Source organism: Lipotes vexillifer, unplaced genomic scaffold, assembly GCF_000442215.2.
Source record: "Lipotes vexillifer unplaced genomic scaffold, Lipotes_vexillifer_v1.1 scaffold86, whole genome shotgun sequence".
In the NCBI taxonomy this organism is placed as follows: Eukaryota; Metazoa; Chordata; class Mammalia; order Artiodactyla; family Lipotidae; genus Lipotes; species Lipotes vexillifer.
Window position 1 is genome coordinate 1,263,399 of NW_006785406.1, and position 19,104 is coordinate 1,282,502.

Below are 19,104 nucleotides of genomic sequence, written 5' to 3' on the forward strand. Positions count from 1 at the left end.
AAAAAAAAAAGAGTGATGTTTGGGCTTCCCTGGTGGCGCAGTGGTTGAGAGTCCGCCTGCCGATGCAGGGGACATGGGTTCGTGCCCCGGTCCAGGAAGATCCCACATGCCGCGGAGCAGCTGGGCCCATGAGCCATGGCCACTGAGCCTGTGCTCCGCAACGGGAGAGGCCGCAACAGTGAGAGGCTCGCATACCGCAAAAAAAAAGAAAAAAAGAATGATGTTTGCTGTGGGTTTGTCGTATATGGCCTTTATTATGTTGAGGTAGGTTCCCTCTGTGCCCACTTTCTGGATAGTTTTTATCATAAGTGGGTGTTGAATTTTGTCAGAAGCTTTTTCTGCATTTATTGAGATGATCATATGGTTTTTCTCCTTCAGTTTGTTAATGTGGTGTATCATGTTGATTGATTTGCGTATATTGAGGAATCCTTGCATCCCTGCGATAAATCCCACTTGATCATGGTGTATGATCCTTTTAATGTATTGTTGGATTCTGTTTGCTAGTATTTTGTTGAGGATTTTTGCATCTATATTCATAAGTGATATTGGTCTATAATTTTCTTTTTTTGTAGTATCTTTGTCTGGTTTTGGTATCAGGGTGATGGTGGCCTCATAGAATGAGTTTGGGAGTGTTCCTTCCTCTGCAATTTTTTGGAAGAGTTTGAGAAGGATGGGTGTTAGCTCTTCTCTAAGTGTTTGATAGAATTCACCTGTGAAGCCATCTGGTCCTGGGCTTTTGTTTGTTGGAAGATTTTTAATCACAGTTTAAATTTCATTACTCTGATTGGTATGTTCATGTTTTCTCTTTCTTCCTGATTCAGTCTTAGAAGGTTATACTTTTCTAAGATTTGTCCATTTCTTCCAGGTGGTCCATTTTATTGGTGTAGAGTTGCTTGTAGTAGTCTCTTAGGATGCTTTGTATTTCTGCATTGTCTGTTGTAACTTCTTTTTCATTTCTAATTTTATTGATTTGAGTCCTCTCCCTCTTTTTCTTGATGACTCTGGCAATGGTTTATCAATTTTATCTTCTCAAAGAACCAGCTTTTAGTTTTATTGATCCTTGCTATCATTTTCTTTGTTTCTATTTCATTTATTTCTGCTCTGATCTTTATGATTTCTTCCCTTCTGATAACTTTGGGTTTTATTTTTTCTTCTTTCTCTAGTTTCTTTAGATGTAAGGTTAGATTGTTTTTTTGAGATTTTTCTTGTTTCTTTAGCTAGGCTTGTATAGCTATAAACTTACCTCTTAGAACTGCTTTTGCTGCATCCCATAGGTTTTGAATGGTAGTGTTTTCATTGTCATTTGTCTCTAGGTATTTTTTGATTTCCTCTTTGATTTCTTCAGTGATCTCTTGGTTATTTAGTAACGTATTGTTTAGCCTCCATGTTTTTGTCTTTTTTACGTTTTTTCCCTGTAATTCATTTCTAATCTCATAGCATTGTGGTCAGAAAAGATGCATGATATGATTTCAATTTTCTTAAATTTGCTGAGGCTTTATTTGTGACCCAAGGTGTGATCTGTCCTGGAGAATTTTCCGTGCGCACTTGAGAAGAAAGTGTAATCTGCTGTGTTAGGATGGAATGTCCTATAAATATCAATTAAATCTGTCTGGTCTATTGTGTCATTTAAAGCTTCTGTTTCCTTATTTTTTTCATTTTGGATGATCTGTCCATTGGTGTAAGTGAGATGTTAAAGTCCCCCACTATTATTGTGTTACTGTCGATTTCCTCTTTTATACCTGTTAGCAGTTGCCTTATGTATTGAGGTGCTCCTATGTTGGGTGCATATATATTTATAATTGTTGTATCTTCTTGTATTGATCCCTTGATCATTATGTAGTGTCCTTCCTTGTCTCTTGTACCATTCTTTATTTTAAAGTATTTTATCTGATATAAGTATAGCTACTCCAGCTTTCTTTTGATTTCCATTTGCATGGAGTATCTTTTTCCATCCCCTCACTTTCAGTCTGTATGTGTCCCTAGGTCTGAAGTGGGTCTCTTGTAGACAGCATATATATGGGTCTTGTTTTTGTATCCATTCAGCAAGCCTGTGTCTTGTGGTTGGAGCATTTAATCCATTTAAGGTAATTATTGATATGTATGTTACTATGACCATTTTCTTAATTGTTTTGGGTTTGTTTTTGTAGATCCTTTTCTTTTGTGTTTCCCACTTAGAGAAGTTCCTTTAGCATTTGTTGTAAACCTGGTTTGGTGGTGCTGAATTCTCTTAGCTTTTGCTTGTCTGTAAAGCTTTTGATTTCTCCATTGAATCTGAAGGAGATCTTTGCCGGGTAGAATAATCTTGGTTGTAGGTTCTTCCTTTTCATCACTTTAAGTATATCATGCCACTCCCTTCTGGCTTGTAGAGTCTCTGCTGAGAAATCAGCTGTTAACCTTATGGGGGGTCCCTTATATGTTATTTTTCATTTTTCCCTTGCTGCTTTCAATAATTTTTCTTTGTCTTTAATTTTTGCCAATTTGATTACTGTGTGTCTCGGTGTGTTTATCCTTGGGTTTATCCTGTTTGAGGCTCGCTGTGCTTCCAGGACTTGGGTGGCTATTTCCTTTCCCATGTTAGGGAAGTTTTCAACTGTAATCTCTTCAAATATTTTCTCTGGTCCTTTCTCTCTCTCTTTTCCTTCTGGGACCCCTATAATGCAAATGCTGGTTGCATTTAATGTTGTCCCAGAGGTCTCTTAGGCTGTCTTTATTTATGTTCATTCTTTTTTCTTTATTCTGTTCCGCAGCAGTGAATTCCACCATTCTGTCTTCCAGGTCACTTATCTGTTCTTCTGCCTCAGTTATTCTGCTATTGATTCCTTCTAGTGTAGTTTTCATTTCAGTTATTGTATTGTTCATCTCTGTTTGTTTGTTCTTTAATTCTTCTAAGTCTTTGTTAAACATTTCTTGCATCTTCTTGATCTTTGCCTCCATTCGATCTTCGCCTCCATTCTTTTTCTGAGGTCCTGGATCATTTTTGCTATCATTATTCTGAATTCTTTTTCTGGAAGGTTGTCTATCTCAATTTCATTTAGTTGTTTTTATGAGGTTTTATCTTGTTCCTTTATCTGGTACATAGCCCACTGCCTTTTCATCTTGTCTGTCTCTCTGTGAATGTTGTTTTTGTTCCACAGGCTGCCTGATTGTAGTTCTTCTTGCTTCTGCTGCCTGCCCTCTGGTGGATGAGGCTATCTAAGAGGTTTGATGGGAGGGACTCTCTTCCATGTTTTCTTTTCTCTCTCTCTCTCTCTCTCTCTCTCACACACACACACACGCACACACACACACACACACACACACACTGTATTTTATTTTTACAAGAGATAAACTGACACCAAGCATTGTAAATGGATGACCACAGCGAAAGCAACAATGATTGCCATTACCAAACACAAAACACTCATACTGTGTCTTAACATTGACATTCAGTCCAGTAATCCTCCACTGTAACAGCTCCTTTACTTTGCAGTGAAAATTGATTTGTATATTTTTTGCCTCTGAGTCCTTGTGGGATTTTTTATTCAAAGAGAAAGTCACAAAAATTATAATCATCCTCATCAGTTCACTCAGTCCCATGTAATTAATATTTTATTCATCTTGATCTTTTGTTAGCACTTTAATGAATTCATCAGTTTTCCATTAGAGTTCTGAAAATACTTATTCATTCAGTTCAGCAGTATATCAGTTACCAGAAACCTGTACTTGTCAGAGTCTTTTCCATGAATTTCTTGAAGATGAAACCCTTGTATAGGAACATTTTTGCAAAAGCATCAGAGTATACCCAGAACAGTCTGTAAATGACAAAAGACTTAAAAATGACCATGGTTAAAGATTCTTCCATGTTTTCTGCTCTTTCTTTTTTTGGTTGAGTATTTTTAAGTGTTTTGCTTTCATTAGGAATTTATTTTAGTGTATGGTACAATACATATCTGATTTTTTTCTAATGAAAAGCCAGTTGTACTGTACCAAAGTCATTTACTGAATAATTCGTCTTTTCCCACTGCTTTTAATTCTACTATAACAGGAATGGATTTGTTTGTGAGTAACAGAAAATCTGACCAACAGTGGCTTGAATGCACAGGAGTTTGTCTCACACAAAATAAATTTGGGAGTAGAGAGAACATGGTTGGTATTGATACTACACCTCAACAGAGCAAAGACCTACATTTTTTCCATCTTTCTCTGTACCATTCTTTATCTTCATACTGTCCCCTCATGGTTGCAAAATGGCTGTTGAACATCAGCACCACATATGAGTTCCAAATCAGTGAAAAAGGAAAGGACAGAAGGTTTAAAAGGTGATACTAACCTACTTTGTCCATTTTAAAAGGTTTTTTCCACAGGCCTCATCTAGCATTTACATGTTTTTTTTCCTCTGATATGTCTTCCACATTATTTTTTAGGCTACTTATGTATCTCCTGTCACTAACCATCCTTTCCTTCAGTTCATCAACTGAATTTTTTAAGAAATAAAGTATTTTAGGTATATGCAAACTCATGTTAATGGCAGCATCATTTACAATAGCCAAACATGGAAATAACCTAAGTGTCCATCAATGGATGAATGGGTGAAGAAAATGTGGTATGTACACGCACGCGCACACACACACACACACACTCAGAGGAATAGTATTCAGTTGTTAAAAAGAGGAAATCTTGCCATTTGTGACAACATGGATGGACCTTGAGGACATTGCACTAAGTGAAATAAGTCAGAGGAAGACAAATACCATATGATCTCACTTATATGTGAAATGAAAATAACAACAACAACAAAACAACACAAAAGAACACTGAGCAAGCTAATAGATACAGAGAACAGAGTAGTTGCCAGGGGTGGAGGGGAATGGGCAAAATGGATGAAGTGGGACAAAAGGTACAAACTTCCAGTTGTAATATAAATAAGTCCTGGGGATGTAAAATATGGTGACTATAGTTATTAATACTGTATTGCACATTGAAACGTTGCTAAGAGTGTAGATCTTAATAGTTCTCACCACAGGAAAAGCAAAATAATTTGTAACTGTTTATGGTGACAGATGTCAACTACATTTATTGTGATTATTTTGTAATATATACAAATATTGAATCATTATATTTTATACCTGGAACTAATGTTATATGTGAATTATACCTCAAAAAAAGTGTGTTTTTCAGTTTCCTAGAGTTTTGTTTTGTTTTATGCTGCATTTGAATCTTTGAAGTATACTTATGTTTTATTTAGGTTTTCCTAAATGGTGATTTTTCTGGCTTCCTTTCCTCTTGCTGTTGGGGCTGTTTAGATAGATTCTTTTCTTTGTACTTTCCTTGGGGCCCAGATCTGGTTGTGAGCACTAAATGTCTGAATCTCACAGTTGGTACAAAGCAAAAGAGGCTGTACCCTGGTGGGCTTTTGTGAAATGGACGCAGCAGGCAGCCTTCAGAGATACCTTTGAGAAGCATCTCCCCTCTCCATCCTGCTACCCTCTCCAGTCTGTGCTCCCACACCCCCAGTCTAAAGAGCAGGGAGGATTCAGCTAGCCCCTTCAGTTCCTTTTTGATGTCCTATAGAGCTTAGTAACCCTAGTAACCTTAGTAACATAATACTCATGTAGTGCCAAAATTAACTTTCTTTGGGGGTATTTGCCTGACTGCCAAACTCTTCCCTATCTCTGCTTTCTGTTCCTTGCTCTTGGGATTTCTTGCTGTTCTAAGTATCACACTAGTTCTCTTTCCTGGGACACCAACAGAGCTCAAGACCTCATTTATAACCAATTTTCCTAACAGCAGTTTGGCCTAGAAAAGACAAATAGCCACAAATTGAGAGTATACAGATAACTATGTTCACAGAATTTCGCACTTTCTGCCTTGTGAATTTCCATTCCTCCACCAAAATGTTTTAGGCTAGAGTGGGAAAACCTCTGCTGGGTTCAGCTGTCAGTTTCGTATTTTAAACAAGATAACACAATCTCGTGATACCAAGAGCCCATGCTAGACTTTTTTCGTTGAAAAGTTAATAAATTCACTCCATAAAATAGAGTTAATTGAAAGTTCATAGTAAAATTGGAAGAAACAGGTTTGCAGTTTCAGATGTGAAAAGTTGGTTTTGGACTTCTTAATGAAGTGCTTATACTCTTGAAACTGTCAATTCTTTAAAGTGTCTATTTAAAATAATTGAAAGAGGCTATATGTCACAGGTATCATGATTAGTTTGATCTGAATTCAGTAGCAAATATCCTTTCTAGTCTAAACTTCAATTCTTTTTTTATTTTCTACTTTAAATTATCTCAACTAGGACCCAAGTACAGCAAAACTAGAACTATTATTTTGAATGAATGGCTTAGAATAATGGATTAAATACTGGTTGTAAATAATAATTTTGAGCACATTAACAATTTAGATGTCGAAGATCAAAACAAGCAAAAAAGAGAAAGCCATCTTGTGCCCCTTGATTTCTGTCCATATCTACTTTGAGAAAAATGTTCCTTTTCCAGTAGGAGGAAAAAAACTGATCAAACTTGATGTCATATTTAATATGTTCTTTTTTTATCCCTTTTAGGACAGTGGTGATTACCCCCTTACCATGCCTGGACCTCAGTGGAAAAAATTTCGTTCAAACTTTTGTGAATTTATTGGAGTCCTGATTCGACAATGTCAGTATAGCATAATTTATGATGAGTATATGATGGACACAGTAATCTCCCTTTTGACTGGTTTGTCAGACTCCCAGGTCAGAGCTTTTAGACATACAAGTACCCTTGCTGGTAAGTAACCAACATTTTATTTCCTTTTAAATTTAGTTTTGTTAAATATGTTCTATTCTAGTTAAGTTTTATTTAGATTAAATATTAAATTCATTACTTTGCTCTTGAAAAATAGTTTTTCTCCAAAATTCACATGAATGGTTTGTATTCTCTAAGTAAAATGTGTGCCTATTTTGATAACTGGCATTTGATAGTCTTGAGAATGAAAATTGAAATTTTTGGCGAATGTTACCAAATCTCTTTCTGAACATGTATTTTCTTGCATTTTTATTTTATAACCAAATAAATTTTAGGAGTCCACCAGGCCATGTTCTTTGGTAAACCCAAATAATAGTTGAAATTCCAAATTCATAGTATTTTTTCTACTTAATTACATTGCTTCATAGTTCATTTTTATTATACATAAATGTGTAAATTTTGTTTATATATATGTATTTTTAAACAATTCTATCCAATTGTAATAGGTAAGTGTGACCTAGCTGGCATTCTTTCTATTCCTAGTGCTGTAATAACCTAAATGTAATGTCTCTAAAATCAGTTTAGGTAGGTAGGCTGAGTCCTGAAGAACTGACATTATAGTTTTCACTTTTGCTTTTATTTTAGAATTATCTAGACAAATTCTGAGTCAAGTATGTTCTTTTTCCCCTTGTTTGTCTGTAACAAGGTAATTTTGTTAATTTAGCCATCGTTCTCAATTCCTCAACGATTTTAACTGTGCTTACCTAAAATGACTAAATGATTGTTCTTTTTCTCTTGTAATACAGAGAGAGAGTATGTGTGTGTATGTACATACACATATATTTAAATACTCCCAAGTTATATCCTTTTTAATAGCAATAACTCTGGCTATATTCATCTTGCACATTACCATGACAAAAAATGAGATTTAATTTAATTAATTGCATTTCATCTTGAATTTAATTTTCTCATTTATCTAATTTATTGAATGCATTGATTCTTAAACTTTAGCATGCATCAGAATCACCTCCAGGCCTTACTGAAACAGATTGTGTGGCCTTGCCCCCGAGTTTAACAGGTTTCTAGCTGTTGCTGACACTGATACTTTGGGGACTACACATTGCAAACCCTGGATTTAAAATTTTATCATTTTCTGGTTTAACCTGTTGCCTAAAGCCAATGTGATAATTTTATATAGAGTCATCCATATTTTTTTCCACTCCTTTTTCCTTCCTTAATGTGGTTAATACAGATTATTAGTGTCCATTATTCCCTTAGTTGCAGTTCTATATGGAGCAAACATGACACACAGTTATTCTTTTGAGGGTGTCCTTTTTCTCACTGGGAAAAGAGGAAGATCTTTTACTTAATTATCTTTTTTAAAAAGGTAAAATCACACAATTTATTGTTGAAAAAATTTTCTATATAGAACAAACATCAAACATATTTTATTCTGTGTTTTGAGAGTATCCTCTTCCTCATTATTAGGAATAAAAAGAGATCTTGTACCCAGTTGTAACTTTTTGAAAAGGTACTGTAAATATACTATTTATTACTTAAAAGTTATCTGATACTATACAATTTTTCTAATTTCATCACTTTTAGAATCTTCTGCCCTTTATGTTTGCTTTTTTCTTTTCTTCATATTTTCTGTTTATTTTTCATCTTTCTTTTATCTATGTACAGTAATTCCTGTTTAGCTGGTTTTCAGATGCATAGTAAATGCAGTGATTTGAAATAAACAAAACTTAAACATAAGATAGAAGTTACTTCTGAATAGCCAAAATTACTGCCATAAACAGTTATTATCTAGTTTCCCAATGCCAAGAGAGAAAGAGAAGCAAGTGCTAGATTGGAGAGCAAGTGTTAGATTCTGTCCTGCTGACAGAATTGTGAAACGATAATTTATAACAAAAAAGAAGACAAAAAAATTTGCTTACAGATATCAAGATACAGAGCAATCTGGGGCTCCTCTGTAGCAGCCAGCTACCTCTCTTTAATCCAGAAACCTGTGTGCATTTTATATAAAAGACTAAATATATGCCACATACTCTATTTATGAACACAAGGGAAGGAATAGTATATTATAAAAATATACAGAATATTTTGAGTTTTAAAACATTTCAGTTTCCTGAAAAATGCAGTTTAATTCATTTGCATTTGTCCTTCACTGCCATGTAAATAAAATATTACTGTATTTTACTGACTTTATGATTGTCCATTTCAGCTCTTCTTTCCATTGGCCCATTTTCAGTGACTTTTATTATTTTCTTGTTTTTCGTATATTTATCCCTTTGGTAATCTATACATTGCTAATTTTATGTATGCTTAAACATATTTTAATTATGGCTTTCCTCCTATTTCTTTTGAGTTGAGTTGCTCCCTCCTCCTTCTAGTGCCTTTCTGTCTTTCTTTTCTCACAATTTACCTGTGATCATGATAGCTTTTAAAACTGCCTGATAAATGCCATCTGGTTTTCTCCTCAGCTTTTTTTATATCATGTAGCCTATTTGTATTTGTTAATTACGTTTCAAAATCAGAAATCAAGAAAAATAGATCAGTGTTATGTTTATGCTTATTTTTTAGAAGCTAACCTATTTTTCAACTTATTCTCAAATTTATTTCAAAATATTACTGTAATTTCTCTGTGTACATTAATGATCATGTCTTCCAAAGCTCAGTTTCATAAAAAATGAGACATCAGTCACCTACCCGTCAACAAAGCACAGAGATCTTACTGAGAACTTAATTCCAGGCTGGATAATAATTATCCATCTTTTCAAGGATTATTTTCTTTTCATCTTTGCTCTCTTCTCTGGTACCCCCTCCCTTTTTTTCTTTTATGATATGTGTATAAGGGGTAGATTAAAAGATAATCATTTTTATTCACTTTGCAGGAGGAGTCTTGGGGACTAGATAAAATGGGCAGGAACATTTAATCCTCTGCTTCAAAGACTATGTGCATGGACAGTTACAAGGCAGTTATGGCCAGATATGATTATCGGCTTTGGAATAAAATGCTCCTTGACATTGCTTATATCTTAGCTGAGAAGAGAGACAATCAGGTTAGTTGTTTTGTAGGGTACAGACAAGATAAGTTTTAGAGCTTCATAAATCATCAGAGTGGTTTTATCAATAGTACTTTTAATCTATTTTCCAAATATCCCATTTTCTTGTTATTAGTTAATAATATGTCCCAATTGTCAGTATTTATGCATTGCATTTAATTGTATACTTTTGCCACATTTTTACTAAAATTTTCATCATTTTGTAGTTCTTCAGGTTTGTTTATTCTCCAGGTAGAAGTAGTCTCATTTTTCCAGTAAACTGTGCTTTCCCCCTTCTTTTTGGAATTCTTTTTACCATTAAATTGAAACAGACGGTTAGAAATTACATTTTTGTATTATATTTTCCTTATTTTTTTCTATTCTTTTAATTGGAATTGTAAAGCATACTCTCCTATATGTCTGACTCAGCTTAATAAAGAAGCTTTACACTGTAATAAAGTTTTCATTACCTATTTATCTTCAGAATTAAGTGCCTTTGTTGCTTGTCTAAATAGCTATCTCAGACATATTAGAATAGAACATAGTTTGTGGATTTAATTTATTTAAGTAGTATTTTGTCATTATTATTTTGGTGGATTTACAATCTGAGGCTGGCCATATTTTCTTTCCCCAATTTCATGGAATTCTCATGAAAAAATATTTTCCTCCTCCAGCTCAAAAACAAGTAGGTTTCCCTTTGTTTTACCACTGTGTTGTTTGGTATTATAAAGATAATTGTACTCTCAAAGGATCTATTTTTTACATTTATAGTTATATTATACTTAGGCATCTGTTTTTAAAATGTATGCCAATACGTTAGAAGTTGGTGACTTCAAATTTTTGTTAGATGGCGAGATGAGTAATGTTGGTTTACCTTTTTTATCTTTTGATGTTTCCTCACCTGCATAATTTTCTATGTTACAAATAGATTGATACTGGCTACCTCTCACTTCTAAAGTGAAAATGCTAATTTGAACAAAGGGGGATTAAGACTACAAAATTTTATTAATGATAGCATGGTGATTGATTCTGTTCTGTTTTTTTCTAAAATGAATTCTGAAAAAATTAGAAAATGTGGTTAAGATCATCATATGACAGTCAGGTGGCTCATTATGCTGGGAGGCCAGTCTTTACCACTAGTTAACAATAATAGGTCACTCAGATTCTTGCGGAAGTAAACATTTCTTTGTATCTCATTGTTGAACATTATTATATTGGTATATGGTTGATTTTATATTGACATATGATTTGTTGTTGATTAACATTTTTTTACCAAGTCAGCATCTCTGGACTTTTACTCTGAGAAAAGATAAGCTGTAAGAAATTTCTTTGTTCTCCCATCACAAACTGAAAATAATCTTGCCTCAGTAAATTGATGTCTTTTCTTTGACTTTTGGTGGCTGAAACCATATAATATAGGGTTCATAGAATGGGTTCTGGACCAGGCTGTCTGAATACATATCCCTTTCTGCCTTTTACTAATTGGGTAATCTGGACAAGTCCTTTTGGCCTCACTTTCTTCATATGCAAAGTGGGAAAGATAATGATAGCTACCTCATTAAAAGAAATTAAGAAAGCTTGAACTAGTGCCTGACATTTAGTAAACTGCAGCTGTTATTCTGTAATGACAGTAAGAGCCAGTAGTGTGTGCAGTGTTTCCCTTCACTCGTGTTTTCTTTTCCTCAGAATTTATTGAACACCTACTATTTTCGTAGTAGAAGACATTGCAAATGGGGAAATCAGAAGCAAGTAAATAAACAGATCTTTCAAAAACTGCTATTAAGAAAACTAACAGCATGCACTTTCATTTTTACATATCTTTTGGCTCTCACATGCCAAATTCTATTTATTAAATTCAGTAGGTATTTTATAACTCTTAACCAGACTGAATATTTCTGGTTGCTATGGTTAGAACCTCAAAATTTTAGGTCAATCTGGCATCATCAAAGAGCAGACTGTAGGGTATAAATAATCTCTCTTCCTTAATTTGTTTATATTTTCCTTTTATTCATTAAATAAATTTTTACTTTCTCATTGCTTTGTATTTTCACTGGTGCATTTTTTTTTAACTTTAATACCTTTGTGTTTCTCGTTGCTCCTCTAGATATAACACTTTTTTTTCACCTTTCTAGAATTTGTATGTAGTAGACTTTTGGTGTTCTCTTGAGATTAATGCCCAATAATAGACCAAATTTGCAAGTGCCACTATATCATATAACTGTACACATAAAATACAGTAAACTTTTTAAATGTAATTACTCTTTCAAATGTAAATATAGGTATCTAGAGTAATGTTTTACGTTTTCTAGTTACAGAAGTATCATTTTCTTGGATTTATTGCCTTTACTTTCTGTCATCAGGTATGAAAATTAGTTTTCTTTTGGGGGCTAGTTTTTGTAAAGAAATTATGATTTTTAAAATCATTTTATAATCATATCTTTTATGTATCAACTTGGTAACCTTGGACAAGTTACTTTAGTGCCTCACTTTCCTCATCTGTATAGTATTGCTACTAATAGTCCCATTTTATAGGAGTGTTGTGAGGCTTAAATGAAATAATTCGTGTTAAATGTTTCACATATACAAGTCATTCAGTAAGTGTCTGATATTATAACTGTGATAGAATGACAGAGCTTGCTTGGTTTGGCTCTAAAGAGGATAGAGAAATTGAGAAAATTTCTTGTAGATTTTTCATTAATACTTCCATGTTATATGTTTAAACATTTTCTGTACATATGAAATTACATATACAACTTACAGAGAATTCAGAAAAGGAGAAAAGTACAAAAATAAAAATTAGCCATAATCATACCACTTTAATTTTGTCATGACATGTTGGTGTTTCCTTTTATGTGAGGATTTTTTATTTTATTTTTAAACAAATAATAGGATGTTATAATCAATTTTGTGGGGTACATTTTCTGTACTTTTAATTTTTTACAATTATGTTTGATAAGGCTGTGTTGTTTTCTAAAATCTATATGTCCTTTAAGTTATTTAACTTATCGGCCATTATTTGGATCCTTTGTCTTTTGTTGAAACCTCTATCTTTGGCTTGCCCTTTTTTTCTTTTTTTTTTTTTAAATTTATTCTCTCCTTTTTGGGTAGTATGTTTTTTGATAGGTTCTTGAGAAAAAGAATATTGGAAAAGTATATATTTGAGATTTTACATGCCTGAAAAATTATTCTTACATTTAATTGAACCAATGTAGAACTTACTGAAAATTTTCTTCAAAATTTTTCCTCTTGTTTCCAGTATTGCTGTTGAGAAGACCAATCCTGTTTCAAAGTTCTGATTCTGATCCTGTTTCTTGTCTTTGGAAGCTTTGTGTTCTTTTTGTTCCTGATTTTCTGAAATATCATGGTGATATACCCTAATATGTGTATATAATTCCCATTCATTATGCTGGGCACTCTTTATAGAATACATATTACTTGGATGTTAATCTGTTGAATCAATCCTGAGTTCCTTGTTATTTCTCTTTTAGCTTCCATTCCTTAGTCTTTTTGTTCACTTTTCTTGTATTTTTCAACTTTATTGAGCTTAATTTTCATTATCATTTTAAATATTTTAAGAGTTCTTTTGCATTATCCAAGTCTTTTTTTTTTAACATTGTTTCATGGGTGTAACATTTTGTTTTATCTCTCTTTGACAACGTTAATTATTACTCTGAAGTTTCTTTTTATACACCCTACTCCGACCTCTTTTCCAATTCTCTGCTTTTATCAGTGTCTTTCATGTTGGAAACGTTCCTTAAGTATCTGTTCATTGGCTTTCTAGTCATTGCTGACAATGAGACACTAAAGAGCAAATTGCCAGAGAGGGTGGGGGTTGGGGGTGGCATGGGTGTGTGTGTGTGTGTTGTGTTTGACAGGGAGGGGCAATGGCTCTGGCCTCTTTGGTGAGCATCACTGTAGGGTGGTCCTGTGGTCACATACCATTTTCACTGTGGACCCTAAACTCTTGATATTGATAATTATTTTTCCCTGGGAAAGTTTACCTTCTTTGCAGAAGGATCTTTCAGTCTTGTTAAGTCTGTTTGCTGTCTGCCATTTGGGAGTTATACAGGGTGAAGGAGCACCCAGGGCACTCTGCCCTTCACCTATATCCCTCCTCTGTGTCTGATGAGTCCAAATCTCTGTTTTATATTCTTCAGGGAATAAACTTTCTGGACATCCAAGATGAGTGTATGTTGGGGGAATTGCCTGACTGCCTAGGTTCAAGTGGAGATTTAATTACTTACTATACAAACTTTGAAATAATGCTCCTATTTTCAGACCTTATTTCACTGCATTTTCTATGGACACCAATACTTCTCCAATTCCTTAATGCTTTTGGTTTCTACAGAGCAAAATTGTTTTTCTTTTTGTATTTCTTTAGATACAGTTGTCAAGCTTTTTCAACCATTTGGTTTGATTTGCATGCTTCATCCATCTGCTTTCCATATACGTATATTGATACATTGTGGTTTGGGGTTGCAGGTAATTTTCTGGATTTATTGAAGAAGAAAATTGTTTTCTTGTTATTTTGGTTGGGTTTGTAAGAGACAGGGATTGATTAAATGTTTATTATTTGGAAAGAGGAAGTTTGTTGTAAGCCTTTTTGTTTTTTTAAATAAGTTTTTTTAAACTAAAGAAGGCACATAATTGCAATGGAATACTACTCAGCCATAAAAAATAATGAAGTAATGCCATTTGCAGCAACATGGATGGACCTAGAGATTATCATACTAAGTGAAGTAAGTCAGAAAGACAAAGGCCATATGATATCACTTATATGTGGAATCTAAAATATGATACAAATGAACTTATTTACAAAACAGAAATAGACTCAGACATAGAAAACAAATTTATGGTTACCAAAGGGGAAAGGGGGTGGGGGAGATAAATGAAGAGTTTGGGATTTGCAGATACCAACTACTATATATAAAACAGATAACAGTGTTGAACTGTATAGCACAGGGAACTATATTCAATGTCCTGTAATAAACCATTATGAAAAAAATATGTATATATGTATAACTGAATCATTTTGCTGTACACCAGAAACTCACACAACATTGTAAGTCAACTGTACTTCAATTTAAAAAAAAAAAAGAGGGAATATAATCATACCTCTCTTTAAAATTTAGTTTTGTCCCATTATCATATATATTTCCAGGGTTTATAGTAATAGTTTTCAAAAGTATAGTAGGTATCACTAAATATAAAGACAGCTTTTTAGTTTTCATTTTTATGTTGAAGAACACATAAATGCAAATTGTTGAATAGTAAATAAAAGGGCCAGTGTCCATAATCTTAATTTTAACCATCCCATTTGCCAATAATCTCTTTTTGTTCCAGTTTTTGTTTTATATGTTCCCAGCTCCAACATTGTTTTTCTTCTATTGGGGCTTTAAATTCTTTGATACTCTGTTTTTTAGTGTTCTTGATGTCCTCACTGCCTCCACTTTCCTAGCGTAGATTCTGTTATTCAGATTTATTATAATCATGTCCTTCTCGTGAAGGACCATCCACATCCTTGCCCTCCATTATACCCACTAGGAAAACCTCATATTACTACCTGTTCCATACCTACACAAGTGGAGCTGAAAGTGGCTATAGAACAACACATAGTTATAATGGCTCAGCATTTTACATTTTTCTCTCAAGTGGACCTTTAGTGCTGCCTAGCAATCATATTACAGTATTCTATGCCATGGATATTCCTACTTTCTTATAAGATTATTTCACACCTTCTCCTCAGACCTGTAGCATCTGCTATCCTCTTTCCTTCACAATTAGCTGATTATCTTGCTAGCTTTATAGAGACAGAAGAGAGTCCTTCAGTGATTAAACCTACTTATCTAGGTGTACCAGTACACATATACTCTGCTTTTTCTCTTATTACAGTACTATCTGTCTAAGTTTAGTCCTTGCCCTTGTGCAGTGGATCCAATTCCTGTTCACCGCCTAAAGAACTTTACTCTTCAGGGTGTTTTTTCTCTCTGTCCTGCTTCAGTTCCCCCATCCCCTTTATCATTATATTAATATGCTATAACAGCCTTTACCTTTTAGAAACACTCTATCAGTTAGGGCTCTTCAGAGACACAGACCCATCGGGAGATATACTTAGTTACTTGTCTTCTTATTTGCATACATACATACACACACAAAGGTATATATATTGGGGGAGAGGAAGGTTTATTTTAGTGAATGGCTCACACAATTTGGGAGCTGGCAATTTTAAAATCTGTAGGGCGGGCCAGCAGGCTAGAAACTTAGGCAGGAGTTGTAGTCTTGAGGCAGAAATTGTTTTTCTAGGAAACCTGGGTTTTTGCTCTTAAGGCATTCAGCTGATTGGATGAGGCCACCACATTACTGAAGGTAGTCTCCTTTACTTACAGATGTTAATCTTATCTACAAAATACCTTCACAGTAACACCTGGATTAGTGCTTGATTAAATAACTGGATACTGTAGCCTAGCCAAGTTGACACATAAGACTGACCATCACACCCTCCCTTGTTTCCACGTGCTCCTTAGCTACAGTCCTATTTTTCTCCTTTTCTTTATAGCAAATCTTATAGAATTATTTCTATTTGCTGTCTCTACTCACTCTCTTCTTATTCTCTTTAAACCCACTCCAGTCAGGTTTCTATCTAACTGTTCACTGCCTTTGCTCTTGTTGAGGTCAGCAGTTACCTTCTTAGTGTCATCTTTCTTGAAAGACATAACTGCTTCTTCCTTCTTGAAGCACTGTTTTGGTGGACTGTAGAAAGCTAAACTGTAAATATTGAATTATCTCAGACTCAATCTAAAGACCTTTTTATCTTTATTCACTCCTCAGTGAATAAAGTGAAAACCAATTCCATGTTTTTATTATTTCTATTAAAAAATAATGGTAGTGAAATCACAGCAAGATCTTTTTTGACCCACCTCCTAGAGTAATGGAAATAAAAACAAAAATAAACAAATGAGACCTAATGAAACTTGAAAGCCCTTGCACAGCAAAGGAAACTATAAACAAAATGAAAAGACAGCCCTCAGAATGGGAGAAAATATTTGCAAACGAATCAACAGACAAAGGATTAATCTCCAAAATATATAAACAGTTCATGCAGCTCAGTATTAAAAAACAGGCAACCTGGGACTTCCCTGGTGGCGCAGTGTTTAAGAATCCACCTGCCAATGCAGGGAACATAGGTTCAAGCCCTGATCCGGGAAGATCCCACATGCCTTTGAGCAACTAAGCCCGTGTGCCACAACTACCGAGCCTGCGAGTCACAACTGCTGAGCCTGCGTGCCACAACTACTGAAGCCTGCACACCTAGAGCCTGTGCTCCGCAGCAAGAGAAGCCACTGCAATCAGAGGCCCATGTGCCACAACTAGAGAAAGCCCCTGTGCAACAAGGAAGACCCAACACTGCCAAAAAAAACAACCCAATCAAAAAATGGGCTGAAGACCTAAATAGACATCTCTCCAAAGAAGACATACACATGGCCAAGAGGCACATGAAAAGCTGCTCAACATCACTAATTATTAGAGAAATGCACATCAGAACTACAATGAGGTATCACTTCACACCAGTTAGAATGGGCATCATCAGAAAGTCTACAAACAACAAATGCTGGAGAGGGTGTGGAGAAAAGGGAACCCTCTTGCACTGTTGGTGGGAATGTAAATTGATACAGCCACTATGGAGAACAGTATGGAGGTTCCTTAAAAAACTAAAAATAGAATTACCATATGACCTAGCAATCCCACTACTGGGCATATACCTAGAGAAAATCATAATTCAAAAAGACACATGCACCCCAATGTTCATTGCAGCACTATTTACAATAGCCAGGTCATGGAAGTAACCTAAATGCCTATCAACAGATGAATGGATAAAGAAGTTGTGGTACATATATACAATGGAATATTACTCAGCCATAAAAATGAACGAAATTGGGTCATTTGTAGAGACGTGGATGGACCTAGAGACTGTCATACAGAGTGAAGTAAGTCAGAAAGAGCAAAACAAATATCGTATATTAACACATATATGTGGAATCTAGAAAAATGGTACAGATGAACTGGTTTGCAAGGCAGAAATAGAGAAAGGTGTAGAGAACAAACAAATGGACATCAAGGGGGGAAAGTGGGGGTCAGTGGGATGAACTGGGAGATTGGGATTGACATATATACACTAAAATGTATAAAATAGATAACTAATAAGAATTTGCTGTATAAAAAATTAATTAATTAGTTTAAAAAAATGATGGTTAGAGAGTAATGCTGTCATACGATTTAAAATTCCAGATTTAAAAATGTTATATGGTGAAATGTCAGTGTTCTACCCATGGCTCTCAGCCATCACATTCCCTTCTCCAAATACAACCAAAGTTGCCTGTTTCTTTTATATCTTTCCAAAGATTTTATGAATATGATAGCACATACATATTCAGTGAGAGGCAGTATGGTGTAGTGGTTAAGAACTTAGACTATGGAGCATGACGGCTGTAATCAAATTCTATCTCTGCCAGTTACTGGCTGTGTAATTGCCAAGTCTCTTAGCCAATCTATACCTCAGTTTTCTTTTATGTATAAAAGAAATAATTATAGTACTTAACTTGATAGAGTTGTGAGGTATAAATGAATAAGTGTGTGTAAAGAGCTTAGAAGCGTGACTGGCACATAATAATAAATAATTCATTCCTTCTTCATGTGTAAATGATATTATAATATACACAGTGACAGGCATCTTGCCTTTTTTTCCACCAAGAAGTTTATTGGCAGACTTTACAGCATATATAAATCATGCCTCATTTTTTTCTAGTGGCTGAATAGTCATCCATTGAATCGATATGCTATCCAGTTTAATGGCTCTAAAAACCAATATTTTTATGATGATGTATATCTATTAACCATCTCCACTTAGGTAACTAATAAGCACAAGACATTCTAATTACCCTTGCCTTTCCTATTTCTCTCATTTCCTATATTATCATATTCTTTTAGCTCTACCTTGAAAATATATTTCAGATCTAACTTTCTCTCTACCTACTGCTACTTCAATCCAAGCTAGCATTGCTTTACTGAGTTGCTCAAGGCCAAAAACTCGAGAATCATTATTGTAAGCTTTTGGCAAAATATGTTCAGTTCTCTTTCAGTGTTCTTCTATTTGGTCTCCCTTCTTCCACTCTCACTCTTCTATAGTCTGTTCACATAGCATTTAAAAGTATAAGTCAGACTATTTCTCACCCACACCAAAATTTCCAGTGGGTCTTTCTCATTTAGATTTTTTTTTTTTTTTTTTTTTTTGTTTTTTGCAGTATGTGGGCCTCTCACTGTTGTGGCCTCTCCCATTGTGGAGCACAGGCTCCAGACGC

General features: G+C 34.5%; 1 protein-coding gene across 2 annotated transcripts in view; it reads left to right on the plus strand.

The window, feature by feature from the left end:
- The window catches only part of STAG1 (STAG1 cohesin complex component), a 459,794-nt gene that overhangs the window by 283,101 nt on the left and 157,589 nt on the right, over positions 1 to 19,104 (plus strand). For both annotated transcript variants that reach the window (XM_007457539.1, XM_007457540.1), the window contains exon 7: positions 6,539 to 6,743. In XM_007457539.1, coding sequence (XP_007457601.1) covers positions 6,539 to 6,743 — 205 coding nt within the window. The remainder of the gene's footprint in view (positions 1 to 6,538; positions 6,744 to 19,104) is intronic.